Source organism: Esox lucius, chromosome 24 (genome assembly GCF_011004845.1).
Source record: "Esox lucius isolate fEsoLuc1 chromosome 24, fEsoLuc1.pri, whole genome shotgun sequence".
Taxonomy (NCBI): domain Eukaryota; kingdom Metazoa; phylum Chordata; class Actinopteri; order Esociformes; family Esocidae; genus Esox; species Esox lucius.
In genome coordinates this window covers 7,185,007-7,211,248 of record NC_047592.1, presented here as the reverse complement: position 1 = coordinate 7,211,248, position 26,242 = coordinate 7,185,007, and the positions used below count along the sequence as shown (strand labels likewise).

General features: G+C 45.3%; 2 protein-coding genes across 5 annotated transcripts in view; one reads left to right on the top strand and one right to left on the bottom strand.

The window, feature by feature from the left end:
• Positions 1–14,248, top strand: part of rbpjb (recombination signal binding protein for immunoglobulin kappa J region b) — a 41,992-nt gene extending 27,744 nt beyond the window's left edge. For 3 of the 4 annotated variants that reach the window (XM_029117389.2, XM_034290592.1, XM_029117390.2), the window contains exons 3-11: positions 5,794–5,889; positions 9,344–9,509; positions 9,609–9,783; positions 10,804–10,944; positions 11,181–11,293; positions 11,833–11,973; positions 12,476–12,631; positions 12,747–12,850; positions 13,441–14,248. In XM_029117389.2, the coding sequence (XP_028973222.1) occupies positions 5,794–5,889; positions 9,344–9,509; positions 9,609–9,783; positions 10,804–10,944; positions 11,181–11,293; positions 11,833–11,973; positions 12,476–12,631; positions 12,747–12,850; positions 13,441–13,756 (1,408 nt within the window). In that variant the 3' untranslated portion in view covers positions 13,757–14,248. The remainder of the gene's footprint in view (positions 1–5,793; positions 5,890–9,343; positions 9,510–9,608; positions 9,784–10,803; positions 10,945–11,180; positions 11,294–11,832; positions 11,974–12,475; positions 12,632–12,746; positions 12,851–13,440) is intronic. The other variant, XM_029117388.2, reaches the window with a different exon arrangement.
• A 3,882-nt stretch (positions 14,249–18,130) lies between these two features.
• Positions 18,131–23,734, bottom strand: cckar (cholecystokinin A receptor). Its single transcript, XM_010887990.5, has 5 exons — positions 23,608–23,734; positions 22,400–22,651; positions 21,011–21,272; positions 20,616–20,743; positions 18,131–20,427 (listed from the first exon to the last, which is right to left on the bottom strand). Exons 1-5 carry the CDS (start codon positions 23,732–23,734, stop codon positions 19,796–19,798), a joined length of 1,401 nt encoding a protein of 466 aa, XP_010886292.2. The 3' UTR covers positions 18,131–19,795.
• Positions 23,735–26,242: the final 2,508 nt, after the last annotated feature.

Below are 26,242 nucleotides of genomic sequence, written 5' to 3'. Positions count from 1 at the left end.
TCACTTCTGAGTCACTGTATCGTCCCGCCTGTCAATGATGGCTGGGTGCCGTCTCAGGGCAGGCTTTCGTGTGTGTTGCAGTATTGGGTTGTGTTTACTGTGGTAGATGCTGGTGGGGGCTGTGAAATGGCCACATCTGTCACACACCCCCCCCCCTCCCCCCCTTCAGCTTCTCTGCCGTCAAGACGGACAACTTCTCTTCAGGAGAAATGACCCACGGTTGGTTGGGGGGGGGGGGGGGGGGGGTTGGGGGAATAGAAGAGAAGTGAGCAGCTTTCCAACAAAGGAAAATATACTGAAACTGTGCGCCTGGCCCCCCTGCAGTGGGGTGAGAGATTAATGGTTCTGCCCTCAAATCCGACACACACACACTATGCACAAAATGCCCTATGACCACAACCACATCTCAACCAACTCCTCATCCAGGACCGCTTCTGTGAATTTTGGAGCCTATCAGAATCAAGAAGATTTTGAACCCTGGGGCAGCTGTCTAACTACAGGGCCGACCGCACGGAGCCCGGCTTGAAACACATTTAAACATTTCATTGGTTTTTGACCGATGCTACTTCCAAGTGAAGGCTCTTTGAAATGAAGATACCCTGAGAGGCTGTTCAAAGAAAATAATAACCCAGTGCTGGGGAACACAAAGCAGAGGTCTCAAACCGGTTCCACAGAGGGCCGAGTGTCTGCAGGTTTTTCGCTCTCACCTTGTACTTAACTGACTAATTAGGTCACCAATTGGTTCGTTTCTACCGCCACCTGGTTCTTTAGGTCTGAACTGGGAACCAATTTAAAGGAAAACCCAAAAACCTGCAGACACATGGCCCTCCGTGGAACCGGTTTGAGACCTCTGTGTTAATGTCTGCGCGTGCGCGCGTGTTGGGGGCGGGGTTATTGGAAAATGGGCCCCATTCTAATTTGGAGTGAGAGATGTGGGAGTGGTAAATGGTCAGTCTCCCTCCCTCCCACTGTCTTTTTCTCCCGTCCTCCCTTTCCCTCTCTCCCCCTTTACTTCCTCTCTTTCCTCCGTGTTAGCTCTGATCCCACACCAGATAGTATTTCCATCCCCGGTCACATGCGCCCCACAGGGGGCCACCATATTGACAGGGTGGCCACCATATTGACAGGGTGGCCACCATATTGACAGGGTGGCCACCATATTGACAGGGTGGCCACCACGTTTTCCGTGACCTTTGCACAAAGGGACAATCCTCAATGATGGAACCGGCGCTAGGGGAAAGCGCTCTAACTTATGGTTGTTGTTAGGGTTTTTGTTAAGCGGAGGTGAGCTGCGTTGTCCAGGGTGGTAAACTGCTCTTCAGTTGCATGTGGAATTCAGCTTGGCCGTTAAGTTCTTTGTTCCTGTTATATTGCAAGTGGATGTGGTTGTTTCACTATTAGACATTCCAACTTCAAAATGGTGAAATTTAGAACTTCTAGATGTTATATGTTATAACGTCTTAGATGTTGTGTAGGTTATGAATAACATCTATAGAGTTATATTATGTATAGGTTATGAATAACATCTATCAAGGTTGTATTATGTATAGGTTATGAATAACATCTATAGAGGTTGTATTATGTATAGGTTATGAATAACATCTATAGAGGTTGTATTATGTATAGGTTATGAATAACATCTATAGAGGTTATATTATGTATAGGTTATGAATAACATCTATAGAGGTTGTATTATGTATAGGTTATGAATAACATCTATAGAGGTTGTATTATGTATAGGTTATGAATAACATCTATAGAGGTTATATTATGTATAGGTTATGAATAACATCTATAGAGGTTGTATTATGTATAGGTTATGAATAACATCTATAAAGGTTGTATTATGTATAGGTTATGAATAACATCTATAGAGGTTGTATTATGTATAGGTTATGAATAACATCTATAGAGGTTGTATTATGTATAGGTTATGAATAACATCTATAGAGGTTGTATTATGTATAGGTTATGAATAACAGCATGGTTGTAGTATGGATTTATCCCTGCTTCTCCGGGGGTTTTACCCAGGCACAGAGCAGGTCCCAGGGCCATGTTGATCCCACATCTCCCCTCCACGCCCCACTCATCTCTCGGCAGGCAGGTCAGCGGTAGTGTCAGGGGTGTCCTATGACACGCGCACCTTGTGAGCATGACCTCACTGTGCGGTGCGCAGATCAACCGGGTAAGAAGTCAAGGCTCTGGGGGCAGGTCAGGGGTCAGGAAGTGTGTGTGTGTTAGTGTTAGGGCCAGCCTGATGCCCAGACCCACGCCAGATCAATTTGTAGAGTGGAGGACATCACCATGGAGTCAGATGATTTTAAAAATTACAGAATGGTCTCCATTTAGATCTGTAAAATACCAATCATTGGAATCACCATCGGACTGTGTTCTCTCTGAACCTCAGTCGCTCTCTCCTCCATCACTCTCTATCCTCTCCCGTCTCTCTCTCTCTCTCTGTCTCTCTTTAGAAGTATTGTAGGGCCTCTAGGTTACCTACAATAAAAAATAAATATTTATATTTTTTACATAAATTAACACGGTTATCACTGTCCTCTTCCATTTTCAATGCTACAAACAGAAATGTTTGTTATAACCTGTAAAATGTTAAATTTAATTACGAATACACTGGAGACAGGTAGCCTAGAGGCCCTATCTTATAGCAATACCTAAAAAAAGAGAGGGATCATAACTAGGTAGCTAGTAATAAGATTGTTCTCTCTCATTCTCTCCATGGTCATTTCTTTTTGTCTCAGACGGGGGGAAATAATCTCGGTAGATTGCATGTTTGTACATCCATCTGATGTTCGAAGACAATTTGCAAAGGTGGATAAGAAATGTTCATGACCTGATGCTTAGTTATTGATCCTGTAAAGTAACCCGCAAAGCATTCAGTTCATCCTTATGGAATGACCCCTGACCTCTGTGTAAAATATGAAAGCTTGGGAGTTGAAACTATTGTTTAGAATATGTCACCTGGAAACTAGTCTTGAAGGAGTAGCTGAAGTAGCTTGCCGGTATCTTTTTCCAAACCCAAGATAAGGCCAGAAATCTATAGAATTCTTATGAAAATCTCCATACACTGTTGACCTTTTGTGACGGCACTAAACATGCAACCATACCAAAATAACAATAGGTAACATTTTGGGAGGATTAAATCTAGCAACCCCACACTGTTATCTGTAGGTTGGAACCAGATCAGACAACTCTTCTGTGGAATTCTTTAGTTATTGATCCTGAAAATTAACCCGCAAAGCATTCAATTCATCCTTTAGGAACGACTGTTTCATAGGAATTTTTGGCCATATCTTGGCCTTAGATAAAGATACAGACAAGCTACTTCAGCTACTCCTTCAAGACTAGTTTCCAGGTGACATATTCTAAACAATAGTTTCAACTCCCAAGCTTTCATATTTTACACAGAGGTCAGGGGTCGTTCCATAAGGATGAATTGAATGCTTTGCGGCTTAATCTTCAGGATCTCTGACTATTCCTCTGTAATATTATCTGATCTGGTTCCAACCTATAGATATTAGTGTGATGTTGCTGGATTTTATGCTCCCATATAACGAATTTGTAGATTTGTTACATTATCTTGGGTATTGAACAGGTTAAAGGTAAGCTTCTTTTGCCATTACTTCCAAATGTTGCCAAATGTTGTTTGTGCAGTATTGACAGTTTTTTTTTGTCAGGGTTATTTATGATAATGGCCCTATTGGAATGATAAGACATGGTTCTAACAGCAATGAAGGTATGTTTTTGTCCTTTCCACTTTTGTGAATTAGGGTTAGGTTAATAGAGTCAATTAGTTTTTGTTTAATTGTATTACAGATTTCTAGTTTTAATGGTTTGTAGTTTACAAGGCATCATTACAAATAGGAGAGATATGTAATCTTACAAGGAATAATGTTTGGTCATATGTGTATTTTTTTTCATATAAAGCTGTAATGGTCCATTGACATGAATGAGACATTTTTCAAAGTCCAGAGTGCAAAGAGGCCCTATAAATATTGAAGTAGCCGAGATGCCCTACCAATGTAGCCGAGATGCCCTACCAATGTAGCCCAGATGCCCTACCAATGTAGCCCAGATGCCCTACCAATGTAGCCCAGATGCCCTACCAATGTAGCCCAGATGCCCTACCAATGTAGCCCAGATGCCCTACCAATGTAGCCCAGATGCCCTACCAATGTAGCCCAGATGCCCTACCAATGTAGCCCAGATGCCGTTACAGATCTCTCTCTCTGTCTATCTCTGTCTTCATCCCTCTGTCTTTTTCTGCTCTCTATTTCTCTTGGTAATTTATCCATTTCTCTTGGTCTGCGTCTCTCGTTTTAACCTAGCCCACGTCTTTCCAGGAAGAGTTAATGGAGTGTAGTTGTGTGTGTGTGTGTGTGTGTGTGTGTGTGTGTGTGTGTGTGTGTGTGTGTGTGTGTGTGTGTGTGTGTGTGTGTCCCGACCTTTCTCTGTCTGAGGGGGCCACATGCTTTCCATAACAAAGCCCTGTCTAACCCATGAAGCCAGCATTTGCGTGACAGAGTGGAACAGATTGGAGAAGTGTGTGTGTGTGTGTGTGTGTGTGTGTGTGTGTGTGTGTGTGTGTGTGTGTGTGTGTGGTCAACCTGTCTTTACATACAGTCTATATGTTTTCAAAATAAATATTCAGACTTGTTTTAACATTGAAAAGGCTTTTTTCGACATTGCAGAGTAGGTTTCATTGAATTAAACATATAAAACATTTGATGTGCGCCTAGATTTAAGTTCAGAGTTCAAGTTCAGAGTACTTGTGTGTGTGTGTGTTCATATTTGCCACTCAAAAATGATTTTACATTAATCTATTTTTTGTTGTTGAAATAAGGAGTTATGTACATGATTTCTATATATTATAAAAATTCCTATCTAGAATACAATGATTTAGCTTCACATTTAAAACAATAAATATACAATGTTTCTAAGTTGTTCTACGGCATGCGTTCCTTTGCATGGTACGCGTTTATAATAAATGGTGTCTGCTCAGAGCCTCGTAGCCGACGGCCGAAGCTCTCCCTCCGTCAGCTCGCTGCCACCTGACACCTGCCCAGGTTTTTCACCGGCGGCAGAGCAGAGCGCCAACGGCTCTCGCTCACCTGATGCAGCGGTGCTTGCTGTTCTCGGGAGGCAAAAGCACCAGCATGTTTTCAGAACACGCGTGTAGACGTGACAAAACAAAAAGACTCACGATGCCACCCGAACAGTGTGTTTGCTAACGGCCATTTTCGCTGGTGACGCGTGGTGGTAGGTAATAGCAATTATGGAGTTGACGTGACGACCAAGCGCTCTTTGCTTAATTGACTGAAGTCATTGGAGCAGAGATTTTGACACTACATGTGGATTCTTCCGTGGTGACTTTAGGGCCCTTTTGGGGTTTTTATTATTCCAGTTCTTTCTGTTTCCTCGGTCCCTGTGTGTTGTTCATTAGGGGGTTCGGCTCTTCGCACCCCCTGCCCAAAACCCGAGAGAACATGCATGCTTTTGGCTGACGGAGAGAGACAGTGTGTGCGCGTGTGAGCCACGCAACTCTAAACACACAAGATAATTGTCTAATAAAACGGGAACGTGTCTGTATTTCCTGTCCCTTCTCAGGTTGCTGCCTTTTTCTCCGGGTCAGATGTAAAAACGCAGTTGTTTTGGCTTCCTTTTTTTCGGTCGGATCCACTTGGACTTTGTTGCTTTGTGTCACCTGTCTCATTCCACAAATGAATAACGAATCCCTCTTCCGTTCTCCCTCCCCTCATCCCTCTTTTTCTCTCGCAGAGAAGCAATGCGGAATTACCTGAAGGAGCGAGGAGACCAAACCGTTCTCATCCTGCACGCGAAGGTTGCACAGAAATCATATGGCAATGAAAAAAGGTGACTGCCACTTGTCCTGTACATGCCTCTTCCTTCTCATCGTCCTGTCGTCTCAGCTGGTAGAACATGGTGTTTGCAACACCAGGGTTGTGGGGTTCGATTCCCAGTCGGCACCCATAAGTGAAATGCATGCAGTAAGTCATTTTGGAGAAAGGTTTGATCTGTTGTAGTTATTTCCTATGTTTTCCACGTCTCTATAGAGACCTGCTGGAGCAAGCAAGTTTATTCCTATAGCACAGTTCATACATCAATTCAATGTGCTTTACTAAGAAAAATATACGAAAGTACAATAACATAAAAACAAATACTCAAATGAAAACATCAGAGCAAATTAATACATCATAATAATACAAAATACAATAAGAAAACATCAAGATTAAAAATATTTAATTGCATTCGCTTTACCGCACCGTTGATGAAAAGCGAGCTGAGCCGGAAGGCAAAGCTCTCGATGTACCGGCCAATTTTCGTTCCTACTCTCACCTATGGTCATGAAGGCTGGGTCATGACCGGAAGAACTAGATCGCGAGTGCAAGCGTCTGAAATGGGTTTTCTCAGAAGGGTGGCTGATTTCTCCCTTAGGGATAGGGTGAGAAGCTCAGCCATCCGTGAGGAACTCGGAGTAGAGCCGCTGCTCCTTTGTGTCCAAAGGAGCCAGTTGAGGTGATTCGGGCATCTGGTAAGGATGCCCCCAGGACGTCTCCCTAGGGAGGTGTTCCAGGCACGTCCAGCTGGGAGGAGACCTCGGGTAGGCCCAGGACTAGGTGGAGAGAGAAGATTTCGATACTGGCCTGGGAACGCCTCGGGATCCCCCAGTCAGAGCTGGCAAATGTGGCTTGGGAAAGAGAAGTTTGGGGTCCCCTGCTGGAGCTGCTGCCCCCGCAACCCGATACCGGATAAGCGGATGAAGATGAGAGATGAGATGACGAAGATTAAAAATGGCATAAAAACATAGGAAGCTATTAGGCTAAACAGTGTGGTTAAGTTTAAGTGCTCAGTCATAGGCAATTGAAAAGAGAAGTGTTTTTAACCTGGATTTAAAAATGTATACATTTGGGGCACGTCTAAGATCTTCTGGTAGTTTATTCCGGCTGTGTACATCATAACTGCTAAACTCAGCTTCTCCATGTTTAGTTTGGACTCTGGGCTCTCCTAGCTGACCTGTGTTCATGGATCTAAGAGCCCGGCCCGGTTTATAAACTGAAGGGGTTTTCAAGGGTTAACAGTTTGAACTTAATGGGTTGGGGGGGGGGGGGCTGAAAAGCTGCATTCTGCGGTGTGTGTGTGAGACCTAGGTGCTTCTTAGGGCTCTAGGGGCTAGGGTGTAGGGGTTAGGGCTCTAGGGGCTAGGGTGTAGGGGGTTTGGGCTCTAGGGGGTTAGGGTGTAGGGGGTTAGGGCTCTAGGGCCTAGGGTGTAAGGTGTTAGGGGGTTAGGGTGTAAGGGGTTAGGGCTCTAGGGGCTAGGGTGTAAGGGGTTAGGGCTCTAGGGGGTTAGGGTGTAAGGGGTTAGGGCTCTAGGGGCTAGGGTGTTTGGGGTTAGGGCTCTAGGGGTTAGGGTGTTAGGGCTCTAGGGGCTAGGGTGTAGGGGGTTAGGGTGTAGGGGGTTAGGGCTCTAGGGGCTAGGGTGTAGGGGGTTAGGGCTCTAGGGGCTAGGGTGTTTGGGGTTAGGGCTCTAGGGTGTAGGGGGTTAGGGTGTAGGGGGTTAGGGCTCTAGGGGCTAGGGTGTAGGGGGTTAGGGCTCTAGTGGCTAGGGTGTAGTGGGTTAGGGCTCTAGGGGCTAGGGGGTTAGGGCTCTAGGGGCTAGGGTGTAGGGGGTTAGGGCTCTAGGGGCTAGGGTGTAGGGGGTTAGGGCTGTAGGGGTTAGAGCTCTAGGGGCTAGGGTGTTGGGGTTAGGGCTCTTGTGTGCTTTTTTGTGATATCGCTTTAACAAAAACAGTTTTACTTTAGTTTTTGTCGCCTTTGTATGAAATGTATAGTTCTTTGTAAGGCAACCCCTGCATCAGAGACGTCTGGTTTATTGAATGTGATGAATATATTGAGGCACCGTTTCAAACATGGTGACATTGTTCATCAGTCCACCGACACCGATGTCGTAACATTGCCCAAACGATAGTGAACATTTCTCACACGCCAGTTTGGAGGTGGTTGGTTGCCTAGCGATTGGCACATCAGACCACCAACTGAAATGTTTTAGTCCGGTAAAACGGTCAAAAGATTATAACAATAATAAAAGTACTGATTATTCACTGACCATTGCCGTCATCCACTACGTTCATGTCCATTCTCTGGTACAGGTCAAACTGTCAGCACGCGCTCGCGCACAGTCATTTGTTAGGTCTGAATAAACTGTGTGTTTCGGTTATCCCCCTCTGTCTCTATGAGGAAGAGCTTCGTTGACCCGCGTTGGTCCTGACAGATTGTCTCTGTGTGTGTTTACTGTGTGAAAGCTTGTATGTGCCTCTCTGTGTTGATACACAACCAAGCTCATCATTGTGTGTGTGTGTGTGTGTGTGTGTGATTATTATCTTTGGGGTTTTCCTCACAAAGCTTCTTGTCTCTCCAGATTTGGAGGTGAAAGTAGATCTACTCACAGACTTGTGTTATGTGTCACTTTCCTTCTTGTCAGACCAGGCCGGAACAGAGATCCTTTGACGTGTCACTCTCAATATGACCATGTTCTCCTTTTCCACACAGTAACACAAATATAGCGTAAGTGTGGGGGATTTCTTTCGAAAAAACGCGTTGGGGAAGTATAGATATTTCCTCCCAAAGCAACATGATATTATAGTTCAGTAATAAATGTGTTGTTTTGGCGTCTGAGTCTTTCTCTCGACCTGCTGATAGCCTGGGATACTGGCTGAACTACCCACCAGCCCCCCCCCCACTGACTTTTAATTGTTTATAATAATAATTTAAAGTTACATTGTGCTTTTCTAGGTACTCAGAGCCCTTCGCAGCGTTGATTATAAATCAAACCGTAATATTTCACCTGGCTTCAGTCAGTGTTCCCTGATGTACTCGTTAAAGCGTCATTCCCCGTAACAACTGATGTGTATTGTCTCACACCGCCACCTAGTGGCAAAATGTAAAACATGCTGTTTGTTTAATGACGAAATCCTGTAGGCAATGAATAACAGCATGCCATTTAGAATCGGTAACATGTGCACACATTTTGTGCGTGCGAGGCCCTGGCCTGTGACTGGCTGGCTGGCTGAATGACTGATGATTCTAGCCTTATTGAATCGTTAAGTGACTGAAGAAGTTCAACACACCTGGTCTTCCTGGTTGTGTGAGGTAAAACAGACTTCCCGTTTGCCCACCTCTGGTCCAGGCTACAGTCACCTCAGTGGGTTCGGATATGTCTGTGGAAGGCTATGTTGCTAAGTGTGCGTGTGTGCGTGTGTGCGTGTGTGCGTGTGTGCGTGTGTGCGTGTGTGCGTGTGTGTGTGTGTAGGTTCTTCTGTCCTCCACCCTGTGTGTACCTGATGGGCTCGGGCTGGAAGAAAAAGAAGGAGCAGATGGAGAGAGACGGCTGCTCGGAGCAGGAGGCCCAGCCCTGTGCCTTCATAGGGATAGGAAACTCTGACCAGGAGATGCAGCAACTCAACCTGGAGGGGAAGGTAAGACGCTCCGCCGTCCCTCGTTGCCCTTCACCCTCTCACAGGCGTAGTGGTTCTCACACTGCCCACCACTTCTGCCCCTCTCCGCCCCTCCTGCAGAACTATTGCACGGCCAAAACCTTGTACATCTCCGACTCTGACAAGAGGAAGCACTTCATGCTGTCCGTCAAGATGTTCTATGGCAACAGCGCGGACATCGGCGTCTTCCTCAGCAAGAGGATCAAAGTCATCTCCAAGCCCTCCAAAAAGAAACAGTCCTTGAAGAATGCAGACCGTGAGTGACATGCAACGCACACACACACACACACACAAACGTTACTTATATGGACCTGCTCAGATGCATCTTCCTGCCTTCAGCTAATCGTCGATCTTACGTTTAGCTGAAGGCTCCGTAAAAAGATCTAACAGTCTAAAAGATTAGTGTTGGTAGTTTTGTTTTGAATTAAAGATTTCCCTGTATAGTACAGCAGAATGAAGAGAAGGGAGCAAGAAAATAAAGGGAAAAAAGTGGGTAATGGAAGGAACAAAATAATTGTTCTAATGAAATCTGACCTCTGTTGAAGTGTATTAACTGCTTTGTGAATGGCAAAGTCCTGTAGCTAGAGGGCGCTACAGCTCAACAATCTGTTCATGTCTGTGTCGTGAACCCGGCCCTGTGCCTACTGTAAAATATCTTGGATGTCCTGTCCTGGTTGTCCTCCTGGATGTGCTATTACACAATGTTGGCACCTGTGTTTCTGCAGACTGGGGGCGCGCCACTCCTCTGATCAGTGTGTGGGAAGAAACATGTTATAATCTGCCCGGTTACTGATCAATAATTCTAAATGCAGCTGACTACAAAAAAATTGGGTTTGCTGGCCTTTACTACAGAGAATGAAGGCTGTTTATATTCATTTTTTCGTAATTAAAGCAATTTGTCTGAAAGATGCTGTGACAGATTTCCTATCCCCTGGGGTCATTAACTAAGAGGACACAGACAAATATGGAACAGCAAAGAATATGGTGTTGCAAGCTCACATTATAAATTATCTTCTGGCAAATGAAAAGCCCCCCCCCCCAGAACCTTTCAATGAAATGTTATCTAAGCCTTAGTCCGCCTACCGTGAATCAGAAGGGAGAGATAATCACGGGGTTCCTACAACCTTCCAGCATGTATTGAAATAAGGGAATCAAATGGAAATATCTGCTTTCCAAAGTTCACCATATGTCATGATAAACTTGTCAGCTAAAGGCGCAGGCGTCACTGCGTTTGGTCCGGTCTCTTTATCTCTCTCCCTGTGTGTCTGTTTCACTGCAGTGTGTATTGCATCGGGCACCAAAGTGGCCCTGTTCAACCGGTTACGGTCCCAGACGGTCAGCACGCGCTACCTACACGTGGAGGGGGGGAACTTCCACGCCAGCTCACAGCAGTGGGGCGCCTTCTACATCCATCTGCGTGAGTCACGTTGACACGCACGCACACACACACACCCTGTCAGACACACACGCCCCTCACTCAACAACGCCACAGGAATTCCCACGGTGGAACGGCTGCCACGGTTTTGTTTTCTTACCAAACAGCGACATTCTTGGTTTAACGGTGACCCGTGTCCACGGTGAACAGCTGTGTCTCCGCGGGCGGCGGGCCTGGCCTGACGTAAAGGTCAATGCCGTGTGTCTCTGTGTCCCCAGTGGACGACGAGGAGTCAGAAGGAGAGGAGTTCACTGTGAGGGACGGATACATCCACTACGGACAGACGGTCAAGCTGGTGTGCTCTGTCACCGGCATGGCCCTGCCACGACTGGTACGACTCACACTTCACTCATCCCATCCTGTGTTTGTTTAATACGTCCACAATGCATTCTGTTTCTGGACACTCTGTGTAGTGTGATTCCATCTCTGGACACTCTGTGCAGTGTGATTCCATCTCTGGACACTCTGTGCAGTGTGATTCCATCTCTGGACTCTCTGTGCAGTGTGATTCCATCTCTGGACCCTCTGTGCAGTGTGATTCCATCTCTGGACCCTCTGTGCAGTGTGATTCCATCTCTGGACTCTCTGTGCAGTGTGATTCCATCTCTGGACTCTGTGTAGTGTGATTCCATCTCTGGACTCTGTGTAGTGTGATTCCATCTCTGGACTCTGTGTAGTGTGATTCCATCTCTGGACTCTCTGTGTAGTGTGATTCCATCTCTGGACTCTCTGTGTACATTGGGAATCTCTCCCAATATCTACCTCTTTATTTCCGACATATAAGAAATGTTTTTTTGAATAATAATAATGTTTTCATTGTAATGCCTCCTTCGCCAAACCAACACCATGGCCTGCGTGTGTTTGGTGCAGATCATCCGTAAGGTGGACAAGCAGACTGCTCTGTTGGACGCAGACGACCCAGTCTCCCAGCTCCACAAGTGTGCCTTCTTCCTGAAGGACACAGAGCGAATGTACCTGTGCCTTTCCCAGGAGAGGATTATACAGTTCCAGGTGAGCAACGGGCGGCCTCCCACTGACCTTGTGACCTCCATTAACCCCGTGCTGTCACTAACAAATGAGACGGACCTACAGAGACACAGGTAATGGTCGTGCCCGGTGATCCTAAAACGGTAACGACGGTAAGATCCGGTGTGCAGGCATGTTTTATCAGATCCCGCTTGGGAACGTTTGGTCAGTGCTCATGATTGTACTGTTTGTTTTGCCAGGGTTTTTTCTTGCCACGTAGGGGGATGATGGGTTAGGTGGATCTTTATCCACTAAATAGGTTAGAAGAACGTAATAGACCCCTTGCCGAGCTGTTATCTCCAAATCACAGATCACCATAGAAATTTCATTTAAAACAGGACGCGTCTACGCTCACAAACACATTTGTATTCATTTATTATCTGAACAACCATCTATTTTAATCCATCTGTTATCTGAAGTATCATTAAGCACTGCCAGCTCACTTTAACGTGTCTGTGTGTCTGTCTGTGTGTGTGTGTGTGTCCAGGCCACCCCGTGCCCTAAGGAACCCAACAAGGAGATGATAAATGACGGGGCGTCTTGGACCATCATCAGCACGGACAAGGCTGAGTACACCTTCTACGAGGGCATGGGCCCCATTCACTCTCCCGTCACCCCGGTGCCTGTGGTCGAGAGCTTACAGGTTAGACACACACACGCCCTTTAGTATCCAGGCCCCCCTCCTCGTCTTCCCCTGCCAGGGACACATAAACATTTACACTGGTCCTGTTTGTTTGTTTGTTTGTTTGTTGGTGCAGCTAAATGGCGGCGGAGACGTGGCAATGCTGGAGCTGACAGGGCAGAACTTCACGCCGAACCTCCGGGTCTGGTTCGGAGAGGTCGAGGCCGAGACCATGTACAGGTACGGCTCCGGTCACCTCTGACCCGTGACATCACCGGGGTGGACTGGCTTCCCGCCTCTCGCCCCTAAACCCGTGCGGCCGTTATACAACAGGCGGGAGACGGGGCCGTCTCGGGACAGGAGTTTTAACCCAGCGAAATGAATTTGGTCAAACAAAAACCGCTGCAAACAAATCCCTTCTGAGTTCTATCCATGCCATGTTGGTTGCCGTACAAGGGGAAGACAGCGCCCTGATTCAGTCCGACCTCATTAATCATTAAATGTCGTAACTCTTCCACTCCAACAGCCTGGCGGGACAACACAGCTTACTTTGGCGTGCTGTGATCCAAGCGGAATGTTCCGGGCTTGTTTATCCTTTCTGAACGAGACGGAATTACATTTTACGCCTGTAGTCATTCTCGTCTTTTTTTAAGATATGCCAAACGATGTTCAAGGTGAAACGTTTCTTCTTGATCAATAAGCCACGTTTCGTTTTACTGTCCCCCGTGGGGATTCCGTGACAAACAGACGACGAATCTCCACGGCAAACCTGTGTGGCAACCTTCCATCTCACCCCCCCCCCCCGTCTCTCTCCATCTCTCTAACCGCAGGTGTGCCGAGAGCATGCTCTGCGTGGTCCCGGACATCTCCGCCTTCCGCGAGGGCTGGCGCTGGGTGCGCCAGCCCGTCCAGGTTCCGGTGACTCTGGTGCGAAACGACGGCATCATCTACTCCACAACGCTCACCTTCACCTACACGCCGGAGCCCGGGCCGCGGCCGCACTGCAACGCCGCCGGTGCCATCCTGCGCGCAGGCAACGACCGGATCCTGGCGGCGAGCGGCGACGCCGGAAACAGCTACGGCACCAACAGCACGTCCAACGCGGGAGTAACGTCCTCTTCCGTGCCCGCGGCCTTGGTGTCCTAACACACACACACACATACACACACACACACACGTGCGCGCTTATACACACAATATGCATCGAGAGCAAAACGTACCGTGAGGTAAAAAAATAAATACAAAGAAAAAGACTACGAGGTAAACTGACTCTCTGAAAGTGCTGCATATTGATTTTTGGATACAAACGACGAGGCCGAAAATGGAAAGTCGGAATTCGAAGGAAGGACCAACGTCGGAGGTTGTCAACCAACGGGGGGAAAAAAATTCAATGGAGGAACTCCTGTGAACTCCTTGTTACTTCCCTCATGTGGTTTCTTAAAGGACTTTGCCGCCTGTCCCCGGTTCTGGAGATCCTATTGGCCCAGAGCGCCGACCATGGCCGCCAGGAAACCTAGACCATGACGATCCTTCCGCCCCGTGTATAGTACATTTAACAGAAAAAGGTATATTTTTTGCGCTTTCTTCTTTTCTTCCTCCTTTTTTTTTTATGCTGAGTTAGTTTCTCGATGTGTTCATGTACAAGGGGTGAGAGGATTCGCTGTTGGAAGGATGAGTGGAGACGCTGTGGGACGTGTTAAACGTGACGCTGATAACATTGTTTTTATGGACCAAGGATCTTGTATAAGCTTTAGTAAAGGTACATTTTCTTTATACCTTGTTTTTGTATTATATACATATAGTACACTTTTGTTACCAAATAGTTTCTATTCTCTTTCTCCGAGCTCGGGACCTTTTTTGGGGTCCACACCTTGACCGTGCTTGTGTATTATAGCTACTTTGTCTCCGTGAAATGCCTTCTTTTTGGGGGTCTTTTTGGCGGAGCATTTTTTTTAATACATTATTTTCGTTATTGTTTTCTTTTCTTTCTTTTTTTTTAACAAGTTTGTTGGTTTGGGTTGGGGAGGGACCTCAGCGGATCTAGGTTTTGTATTCTCATTGGTTTTTATGAAGTCTTTAAAAAGAAAAGCTTTAAGCAACGCCTCTGCCTTGCCTTTAATACTCTGTGTGCAGCCTGCCAGGGTTCTTCTGAGGAGAACGACATCTGTACATCACGCAGAGTTGTGGCGAGGTCTGCGGAAATCTTCCATTCGTTTAAAACTAAGAAGAGAAACTAGGCTTCCACTACAAGTTAAAAACTAGTTTGTCATTTTCATACACATAACTGAACTGTGTTACCAGGCCCTGGTGTCTTCCTGTATATACAGTACCAGTCAACATTTTTGACACACCCAAATGTTTGACTGGTACGGTTTATCCGGGGGCATTTAAAAATGCCTTTTTTTTTTTTATGAAAAAGACAGACACTTCCAATTCGATGTGGCCTTAACTTAAATGTGTATCATGACCTTTCCAACAACCATAACTTGTGTTTGGCAAAACATAAATCTAAGTCTGTCTAATAGCTCATTAGAAGAAGTCTTGTTGTTGGATTAATGGGGAGGATTGATCTGCCTTTTTTTTTGTCTTTAAATAACAGTCACTGTTGAGTGTACAGGAACACCACTTATATCAAATGTCTACTTCATCTTCACTAAGGCCTGTTTTCTCCACTTCGGATTGGACCCATTGTCTTGTGAGCTCCTGTTCTCGGCCTCCCGTAAGCCTGTTAACTAACGTCATGTGAATCTTTTTTTTTTTTTAACCCTACAACGCCGCTATGTGTACATTGTAAAACTCAATGTGGGGATAGTAGCCCCCCCCCCCCCCCGTGTTCCTGGTTAGCAGTCAATAGGCCTTGTAGATGTGTATGTACAGGATGCATTATTCAATATGTGTATTTGGAAGACAAAAACTAACAAAAAGCAATATTGTACAGGCCATGTCGTCGTGTCTCTTAGGCTTTGTCCGCCTGACCACTAGTTCACCAGCTTGTGTGCGTGCGTGTTTTCCTCCTCTGGGCAGTCAGACACAGTTGGTCAGTGGGTGAGACACGTTCCGTTTCAAAGTGTGTGTGTGTGTGTGTGTCTGTGTGTGCGTACCATTCATGTTCAAAACAATCAATGCTCTTGTAAAGATGGACTTTGAAGATTGGTTGAGTTCCATGGAGTCTTCCCACTTAATCCAAATGTAAAACAATTGATTATCTTTATTTTGCCCCCCCCCCCCCCCCCCCCCCCCTCTGTTTTCCTATCTCATTGTTGGAAATTAATGTGGATGAACAAAAAGGAAGAAAAAAAAAAGGCAATACTTTGATCATAGTACTACAGTAGAACTGTAAACACTTCCAGGAAGAACTATGATGCTGCAACTTGAATGTTTGCTGAACGAAGAAGCATTTCTGGCCCTAATGTCATCACGTATCTATTTAAGTAATGTCTCCCTTTAACAATAATGAACCCGAAAGTTCTCTATTCACTCTAAAGGGATGCTGTTTCCCCTCCAGTGTTGTTTGTTTGCCCCCGCGTTTATTTAGCCACTGATGCTAGTAAACGGTGTAATATTGTTTATATATATTTGTTTTAATTATTGGCGTAACGCTTCCCCTCGTCTTATTTTTATGTCAAAGAAATAAGTGCATTATTGGCCTTGTGGCCTACTTTGGCCTGGGCATCGATTTTCAAACTAGCCGGTTGCTGTCCTTCCTGCAACCGGTGTTTGTATGTTTTTAATTAAGTACTGGGTGCTACCAAATAGGCTGTGGCATCAAACCAACATGAGCTTCGTCACTTATGACCTTAATTGTTCTTTTCATTCTTTTCCACACAACAAAGAGAAAAGTTACTGGCCTTTTCAACTCCGTTACGGCACTGTAGTCTGGTGATAATGAGGTGTGGTCCCCGGTTCGGTTTTGCTCAGTGTTTTCATCATGTCTGTTTCAGCCCGTTCGAGGTGAGTTGGGGAAAGCCTTTCTAACGTCCGAGGCGTCCTCATTCCGTTTTTCGGAATCGGGTTTTACGCTTTGATTCGTTTCGTTTCTGAAGGCATTCGTACGTCTGGTGCCTATAGGACCGGACTCGGTTGTAACCTGCATGTCTTTAAAAATATGAAAGGAGCTTGTGCTTACTCAAGCACGTCCCATTGATTATTGTAACTATTTACATGTAATCTGTTGAACAATGGAGGCACGGCGGTTAGGAGGAGGACCAGGAGGTCCAGAGTAACTACTTTAAGAAGCGCGCGAGTGCTTCTCTGCCCCACCTGTCACTCTACTAAGGGAACCCGGCTCTTTTAGTTTCTGGGGTGAAGCGTTGTAACATGCATGTTTTGTAACCTGAGCAAAGTGTATAAACACGGTGACAAAAGCCGACCGAGATAAATACCCCCTTAAACTTGGCGTGACGCTTTTCTGCGAATACTGTCTACAGCACGTACTTACAAACCCTTTTCATTTTGTCAAAACTGTTCGTTTTGTTCTTCCAAAAGCAGCTGTTGTTGTTTTTTGTTGTAAATGAGCTCTGAACAATGTATCCTTTAATCGAATATGCCAAATGTCTTTTTATAAAGTAGATTTCTCATGCACTGCTACACGAAACAGGACGGAGCAAGAGGCAGCTTTAAATAAATGAAAAGGTGTGTCGTAGGAGCCTTTCTCTGTCGCACTCAGCCTTACATCCCCAAGACTATTGGCCAACTGCACTATGGAGTGCTAGTGCTTCTCTCGCTCTATCTCGCTCTCTTTGTGTGTGTGTGTGTCTGTGTACGTACGTTTCGTCTTTCCTTCTCATCCCTTTATACGATTAGCTCTATGCTTGGCTTAGCTGCGCTCCAATTTCGTACCTTTTTACCATGCTACTTTCTTCCTCATATTCATACTATTTTCTCCTTATGTCTTTTAACACTCTCTGTCTCTCTCGTGTAATGTTCTAGTAATGGTAAACAGATGTCAGTCGGTGTGGTAGTATATTCAGTGCTCAAGGGGTTGCTGATGGTAGAACTCTGTGCAGTTTGTAACATTTTAGCAATAACGTGAAACAAGGGGACAGTTTTTTGATAACATAATAGTTTGGTTTTTGTACATATTGCACTTCCAGTTTATGCTCAATTCCATATGTCATTAAAGGAATAAAAAAAATGTGCGATGTTGGCATAAAAAAATAAAGAAATAAAGGTGTCAAAAAATTTGTTTGTGAAATTGTTTGCTATTTATATAACATTGGAGCATTTAAAGGACCTTAAGTATGCTCTAAAATGGTCATATTATCACAGAGGGCTGACTTGAAGCGGCAAAACGTTTGTGTGATGGAACACTACTCTGCATTTGTTTGTAAAACATGTGCCTCTGATCCAGTTCAGAGGTGAGTGTTTATGCTTCTCAAAAGCTTTGTCTCAAAGAACCAGACCCCACTGTAAAGGCAATCCGTCTGCACTTTTTTCTTGTCTCCCAGCTCAGTTGAAAGGGCCCACCAGACACCGGCGAACAGAGGAACCGCAGCAAAACACAAACACCTTCAGACGTTCTCACTGTAACACTTACACCTTTTAATAATTCCACTTCCTTATATATTTACGCAGTCCGTGCACTTCACATAATCTCCCTGGGAGAGCAACACAGAAACCACAGTTTAGCATACAGTTACCAATGACACGATACTACAAGAAAATGACTGGAGAGGAAAAAATGATTTTCTACATTTGCACTGCAGTATGTTGAACATACCAAGTCAACAACGAGTAACGGGCTAGTGCCAGGAAATGTCCTTTTTGAAGTTAAGCGACAGACAGGTGGACAGAATCCCACGCCACGATAAGAGTCTTGACGCTGCTATTATGTGGTGGTACGTGAGGTACAACTGGGTGAACTCCCTGACCGGGGTCAAGGACGGCTCGACACAACTTTCTATGCACTCAGTGTGTTCTGGACTGGCAGGGGTGCCCAACCCTGTTGCTGGAAATCTACTGTCCTGTAGGTTTCCACCAACTCTAATTTAGCACGCCTGATTCTAATAATCAGATGGATGAAAAGCTAAACCAGGGTATTTATGAATGGGGTTGAAGAGAGCGGTTGCAGGACAGTAGATCTCCAGGAACAATGTTGGGCGGCCCTATTCAAGAAGCATCACGCTATGCTGCAAGGCTAGGACATTTAAAGAATGCACAACAGCCTGGGATGGTACCTACTAATACACAGTTGGGAATATTCCTGTCACAATGCCTGTAAAAGGAAGTCCCCGACTTACGGGAAGTTATAAATGTATTTGTGTGTGGCAGTTTGCTGTTTCAAGTTGCAGATGATAATTTGTCCAAAACAAAGGGGAGATTATGTAATGTAGAGGAGCAGCAGGTTGTCCAGGGCACTGCACGCCTCAGACACGCTGACATCGTACGTGGCTCCGCAGCAACTGCTTGCCGGTTCTCTGGTACTGTCTGGTCAATGTCAAACCAAGACTAAGGCTGGCTTTGTCAAAGGGCCGACTGTCTCTCTGTTTGTCCCAGGGCTGAATGTCGCTCTGTTTGTCCCAGGGCTGAACGTCTCTCTGTTGGTCCCAGGGCTGACTGTCTATGTTTTGATTCAGGGGAGTTGGAAGTCTTAAATGAAGGGAGACTGGGATGATTGTACCCATCACGGGAGTTTCATGTGAAGGTCTGTCTATATGGGGGTCTAAAAGCGTCTCTTTCACCTAATGGGTCGGTTTCCTAGAAACAGATTAAGCCAAGTCTAGCACAAAACAAATCAATATCGATGTAGAATCTCCATCTAAATAGTTTTTTTTCCTGCAGGACCAAGGCTAAATCTGTGTCTGCAAAACTGGCCCATAATGTACGTTATTTAGTTGCCCCTGTCAAAGCAGCATATCTCGTCAGGTACAGTGCGTCATTGAGCTCTGTGTCTGGGGCCACCAGTCTTTCTTTATAGTTCTGTCTTAAAAGCCGTAGTCTGGTCCATCACTTCACCTCCTGATTTCATGAGGTCCAACCAACCCATCAAGTCGTTTGTTGGCTCCAGATCCTCTCCTCACATGTCCATTCTCACCGGCACAGGGACTTAAAAGGAGGAAAGCAGGCAAGGCCCCGAAGGGAGACTGAAAGCTCATTAAAAACAGTGGGGGGGGGCAGACACTTTGGACGAGCCACCCGGCCTTGGGCGAACAGTTAGTTGAGACTGGACGAGGCTGCCGTGACGGGCTAGGCTTGAGCGGAGCCGCGGATGCTACTGTACGTGAAACGTGTGCTGTTGCCACTCGGCGGCGTATGCCCGTTCTCCTCTCCGCTCCTCAGCCGTCCTCTTCCTCCACTCCTGCCTGTCCCCTTTCTGCTCCCGGCCTCCCTCCCCGACACCCCAGTCCCGGGCCAGCTGCGGCACGCGAAGGTGGTCAAGATCCCTTGGCGGAAACGCTTATTCATGAAGCAGTATATAATCGGGTTGACGCAGGCCGAGGTGTAAGACAACAGGTGGATGAAGGAGATCGGCGCTCCGGAGAGTAGCCTGTCGGCGGAGCGGCGGTCGAACGCCCGCCAGGCGTTAACGGCGAACACCGGCGTCCAGCAGAGGAAGAACAGGCCGACGATGAGGAGGAGCATGCGGATCACGCGCTTCTTGGCCATCAGGTTGGAGGCGGAGCTGTTGCTGGACACGCGGTTCAGCTTGGACCGGTTGGCCGGCCCGCGCGCGCTGTCCCGGGTGTTGACGGTCGCGCCGGCGCCGGGGGCCGGCGGCAGGCTTTGGAGGCGGGAGAGCTCGCCCTTCTCCCTGCCGGGCTGGAAGGAGCAGCCGTTGCTGTCGCTGGGCTTGACGCTGCCGGAGCTGCACACCCTCTCTGGGACAGTTCACAACAGCAGATACCAACACACATCATGTGTTATTATGTATACGGTGTAGATTTCTTTTTTTTAAAGAATACATTTCTCTATATCCATTACATGTGATGAAAAAAAGCTGACAATGACCAACCACAGTGAAATGTGCTTCAGCAATGGTCAGAAATTCGTCATGTTTTAAACATACCTCTGCTGGCCTTCCTGGTGGTCATCTCAAACTTGATGCCCCGGTAGAGCTCCAGGGAGATGAGCCCATAGGCTGTCATCATGACAATCCCTGGGACCAGGAAGAGCAACAGCAGCAAGGACACGTACCTGGGTATAACAACAGGCCCACTGGGTCACAAGATTGTTGGAACGCAATCAACCACAGGTTTCAGGGCAGGTTTCCATGCATTCGCTGCGTCAAAGTCATTCAACTTTTACCAAACACAGCACTCTGGTCGCTGCGCTGACCTAATGAATCATTGTTAAGTATCTATAAACAAACAGACTAATGTATTGCCGGATATAGGCACTTTCACCTGACCGGGGTGAAAACCCATTCCCCCGCCCCGAAACCGGAAGTCTCTCGGCTCTCACCAAGACTGCTGGATGATGTCGCCGGGCCAGACCAGGCGGCACATGTTGCCAGTGCTGTTGTTGATGCGGGTGAAGGGCACGAGGGTGCTGGAGATCGGGTAGGGAAGCATGAGCAGGAAGCTCGCCAGCCAGGTGGCGGAGATGACCTTGGCGGCGTGGGACTTGGTCTGCCATGTACGCGAGGTCAGTGGGTTGCAGATGGCGCTGTAGCGCTCCAGAGAAATGGCCACCAGGTTGAAGGTTGACACGCTCACCGAGACACCTGGGGGACATCGTGGTGGTTATTGGGGCCAGCAGGTTGTCCCACATGGGTGGCTGTAGATTTGGACATTAGTAGCAGACAAATCTATTCGATATACAAGCATTCGCCACGGTTATTTTGTATGGCTGAATATGTTCCTGTGTGGCCCATTTGCAATTCAAATATATTACAGGGTTGTACACTTGCAATTTAAATGTTACATGTATAGTCAAGTTGATCATTATTATTCAAGTTATTCTTAAACAATCAGGGTGGTATTTTTTTTTACACTAGGTAAACCATATACAATAGTAAGATGCTGTAGCAGCAGGTGGACATTTTAACACTGCTGTCAATTGTAATGCTGTCAATTGTAATGCTAATGGTTGGCCTGGCACTTTCACAGCAAGTCTCTGTGTTCCACACGGGCCTGTGGAGACAGGAGATGAGTTCCAGCACTTGCGGATGATGAACGATCAAGTTATCTGGCGGACGTTGACAAACTCCCAGCGTTATAATAACAATCACACCTATAAATGCCTGCACATTACCGTCGGGGTCCCGGGTTCTAAACACGTGACGCGTCATGACAGATGAGATAATCTTTACTAATATGGCCATGAGCTCAATACGCGGATACAAGAACCAGCCGATCCGTAAGGCAGTGACCTCCTGCTATCAACCTAGGGCTTAGGTTTGTTTTCCTTTCTTCGTGGGGTCAGGGTCAATACAACGGATCCCTGCATTTTTGTTCTTCTCAAGTTGACTTGTTTTTAATATTGGGTGTTGACATCACCCCTTTGCAACCCCCTACCCCCACCCTCCAAGTGCCACTGTTGTCTAGGCTACTAACAAACAACAGAGTAGAACGTTTTCTTCAGGTATTAATAGAACATAAATTCGGTTTATGCTAATCCACATACAGTCGTATCTATGGTGTAGTGGTCAACAAGTTCCTATAGTAACTAATACCATAATTAAGCGGTCAAAAAGTGGACAAAAAAACGTAAATGTTCTACTGCAACAGGAATCAGTAGCTTGGAACTAGTTAACTGACCCTAGGCTGTAACTCGTATCCTAATCGGAGACCCTGCTGTGAACACGGGATCCCGGTGTCAGAAAGTGACAACACTGTCCACCGGACTCACCCATGAAGTACATTGCCACTTTGCAGATGCCAGACCCAAACACGAAGTCTCTCATGAGGTTGGGGATGAGGGTGAAAGGCATGCAGAAGAGGCAGAGCATCAAGTCGCTGGCCGCCAGGGACAGCAGGAACAGGTTCGTGACGGTGCGCATGCGGCGGTTCCTCACCAGCACGCCGATGATCAGGCTGTTGCCCAACACGCTGACCAAGAATATGAGGCTGTAGAGGACAATGCGAACCGTCTGGTTCAAATCTGTGGAAAGAGGAGTGCGTGTGAAATGGTCCGTGTGTTCGTTTGTCCTTATGGCTTTACAATAATAAGAGTAGCCATCTTTATCCATATGCTAATATTAATATTGTAATTGCCGTCATTATCATAAATAAATGTACACTGTGTATCTTAATTCGATTGTAAAAGGCAGGAGGCCTAGCCTAGTAACTGAAAGATTACTAAATTAATTCCCCGATCCACAAAACTCTCCGAGCCCGCCTCTGGGAGAGTTGGATATGCAAACACACTTTCATTTCACACGTGTATGTAATACAACTTAATTTGTTTAATTGGACAAATATAATCATCAACCTATTTACACTTCTTTTTTTCTTCATTAGTGATCCTGGGCTGTTTTAGCCTATAGCATTACAGCAAGTTAGTTCTAGTTGGATGCTCAAGTGAAAATTAATGTGCAAACGTGGGGCTTGTTCTCTCCTATGATTATTGTGACATGTACAGTACACCAAGATATATTTCTATTATGAGAATTCTGAGATTTTCGTCAATATAACTGACTATTTTGATCTAAGCAAAAAGACAGCTATGTCGACCTGTTACTGTGTGTGTGGGTGTGAGTGTGTGTTTATGTGTCAGAGTTATTCATTCCTCCTCCGGCACTCCATCCAAGCAGAGGAGCCGAAAGAACACATGCTCGTTCAACCGCGCTTAAAGCGCACTGGCCCGGGGCTTGGAGGTGTCCAAATGGTCGCTCTTCATGCACAATTACATATAATAACAGTTACAAATATGTATTGTTTAAGCCAAAACGAGCAAAAATAAAACGTTTCCCAAGTTGTCCAAGTGACAGGGGATTGTTATGACCTCAAAATAAAAACAGGCTATCTATGAATCGAGACATTTTAGAAATGTTCTTGTGGTTCAATTCCCTCCAAATTATTGGTTATTAATTGTTAATAGAATAGTTAAATGGGTACCTTTCGGTTCCGTGGGGGTCTCGCTTTCCTCGTCGCATTCTGAGACATTCTTGATTCCAAAGCCGCATAAAATCTTATAAAGATTTGTCGAGTTTATGAGCATTTCATGAATTGTAAATGTCTCCATTTTTCCTGTTCTTTTTTATTCACAAAATGTCAATATATAGGCTAGGAACCCGCATCCATCCTTCGCAACCTACAAATACTCCAAACTATAATGTCGGCAAATCACAATTCCCAAGTGTCATATTGTCCAGGGGGGAAAGTCTTAAATAATCCAGAAACTGAAAATACAACACGCAAACAGTTTGCATGACTAAAATTATTTTCTGTCCAGCTTTTAACGGAATTCACAGGTAACGGAGTCAGTGGGCAAAAATGATTGACATCAAGCCGAGCATCTCTTACACGCAATGCTGAGTATGTCAACTGTAACTGCGGGTAAAGGACTGATCCTCCAAGAGACCCCGCCTCTCCCACCGCCTCTCGGTCTGTTTAAATCAGCCTTCGGTTAAAGAATGAAACTAGAGGACGGATAATAAAATGATAAATGACCTATGATATGATTATGCGTCCTGATAACGGATGGCCAGGATAGATACGGGCTCCTTTCGATCCTGGGTCTTCCTAGTGCTACATGGTCGTTGGCATTTACTAAGAACTAAAGAGTAAAGCATTTCTTCAACACAAATATATATTTTTAAAAGGTTTATGTAAACATATAAAAGAGTTGCTTTAACATTTGACTGTTGTATGTCCACATTAGCATTTTCAACTGATATCTAATTTAACAAACAAATTCATGCATTAGTGCCTATTTGAAGTTGTAGCTAGTGTAATAAATTAAAAACACGTAAAGAAACAATGAATCCCAACTACACAAGATAAGGATTTTTGTTCGTTTTTAGTTGTCTTTAGTTCATCAATCTTTTCCGGGATTTTAATTTAATAACATAATTTCCTTGACCATTAAAGATAACCATGTCTTACCATTACATTTAGGGTAAGATTCATGTTAATTTCGCTAAACCTTAAAAGCACACTTGTACATTGTGTTACCTGCCAAATGCTTAGCAATTATTCAGGAATATTTTTTTATTTTACTATTAATTTATTGACGGCACTACACCGGATATTGTCACACTAATGGACAATACAAAATAAGCAAGTGAAATCGACAGATTAAAGCAGAACTATTGTCCCATGCAGGCGTATTCTAACCTGTATAGGTTTCAGCCCATTCTTCAGCCTTCAGCCCATTCTTAAACGGACTTTAACTGCATCACAAGTTTGTTGAAATTATTATGGACCTATACAGGTTTGTACTACAACCGATTTATGGCCCGGGAATAGATTTAGAAAAAAAAAAACTATTCTAGATTCAAATAAAATATGTGACGTTCAATTTCAAAATCTCCATTGTGGTTGTCAAGCCAATACTTCCAATAGCGAGTCAGTGGCTTGCTTTTTGCTTCTTGGCACCCAGGAAAGGCCTTTTGGACATATTCGTTTCAGTCGGGATCTGGCAACATGTTGTGACGGGATGGATACGTGCAAGCTTAGTTGTTGTTGTCCTAGTAACGCCCTCTTTTCTCCCACCCGCGTGTGCAGCTATTCCTGACTGTGAGATGATCAACATGATAAGGAGAGGAATAACTTAATGTGCATTGGGGACACATGTCCTCCAGAACCTGCTATGGCGTTAAGTCAAGCCCATTACCGTGCGAGTGAGCTTTTGCGAGGAAAGTGCTATTTTAGTTGTTCAAACGAGAAAATAGGTTTTCAATACGGGGCAGACAGGGACTGGACAGGGTCATGCTTTTTGGTGGGGTTGGTTGGGTTATCATGCACACTGTAATTGCATGGCGCCAACCGAAGTGTATTTTGGAATGAAAAGGTCTTAGTGAAAATTCAGCTGAGCATGAACTGGATCTGAACCTTCTGAAACTTGTTTGCTGACATTATTGCTGAGCTCTTTTATAGAAGCATGAAAGTATGTTTTGGTTCTGCCACTGTTAAATGGGACGGACCCATGTAGTCTAAACAACTACAATCCCATTTCCAAACGATCTTTCCTTGCCAAAGTCCTTGAAACACTTGTTAGTGAGCAACTGAATGAGCTTTTGAACACCAATAACGCCCTGAGCAAGTTTCAATCTGCTGTCAGAAAGAAGTATAGGAGAGCAATAAAGTTACTAGTGACATCTCGGAGGCACTCAATTCTAAACATATTTTTTCTGTTTTTCCACTATTGCTTTAGTACAGTAGACCATGATATTAATGCAGTGATTTTTAAACCTGATTTTTAACTCTCCATTTTAGCTTTTATGTTATGTTTTGTATTGTGTTCCTTTTGTATGTTCCCTTCTGACCAGCGCTTAATTGAGAAAAAATGTATACAAAATGTTAACGTGGGCTCCCTGGTTAAATAAATGACACAATACTTTAGTTAAATTATATTGGCATTCACTAACAAAAATATTTATTTTCTGTGTATGATGAAGTAATATGAGAGTCCCAGGCAACGAGAAGGACTTCATTGCTATTTTAATCCTGGCTTACTCAAATTTCAATGTTGACACTTTTTATGTTGTCTCGTGCAATGCATCAACCTACATAAACCTATAATCTAGAG

Bases quoted from the DNA above. Each gene is read 5' to 3' on its own strand.
- cckar (XM_010887990.5), bottom strand. From the start codon at position 23,734: ATGGAGACATTTACAATTCATGAAATGCTCATAAACTCGACAAATCTT. The intron at 22,652-23,607 runs GTACCCATTTAA...CTCTTTCCACAG, and splicing joins GACCCCCACGGAACCGAAAG to ATTTGAACCAGACGGTTCGC. The intron at 20,744-21,010 runs GTGAGAGCCGAG...TGTTATACCCAG, and splicing joins GACATCATCCAGCAGTCTTG to GTACGTGTCCTTGCTGCTGT.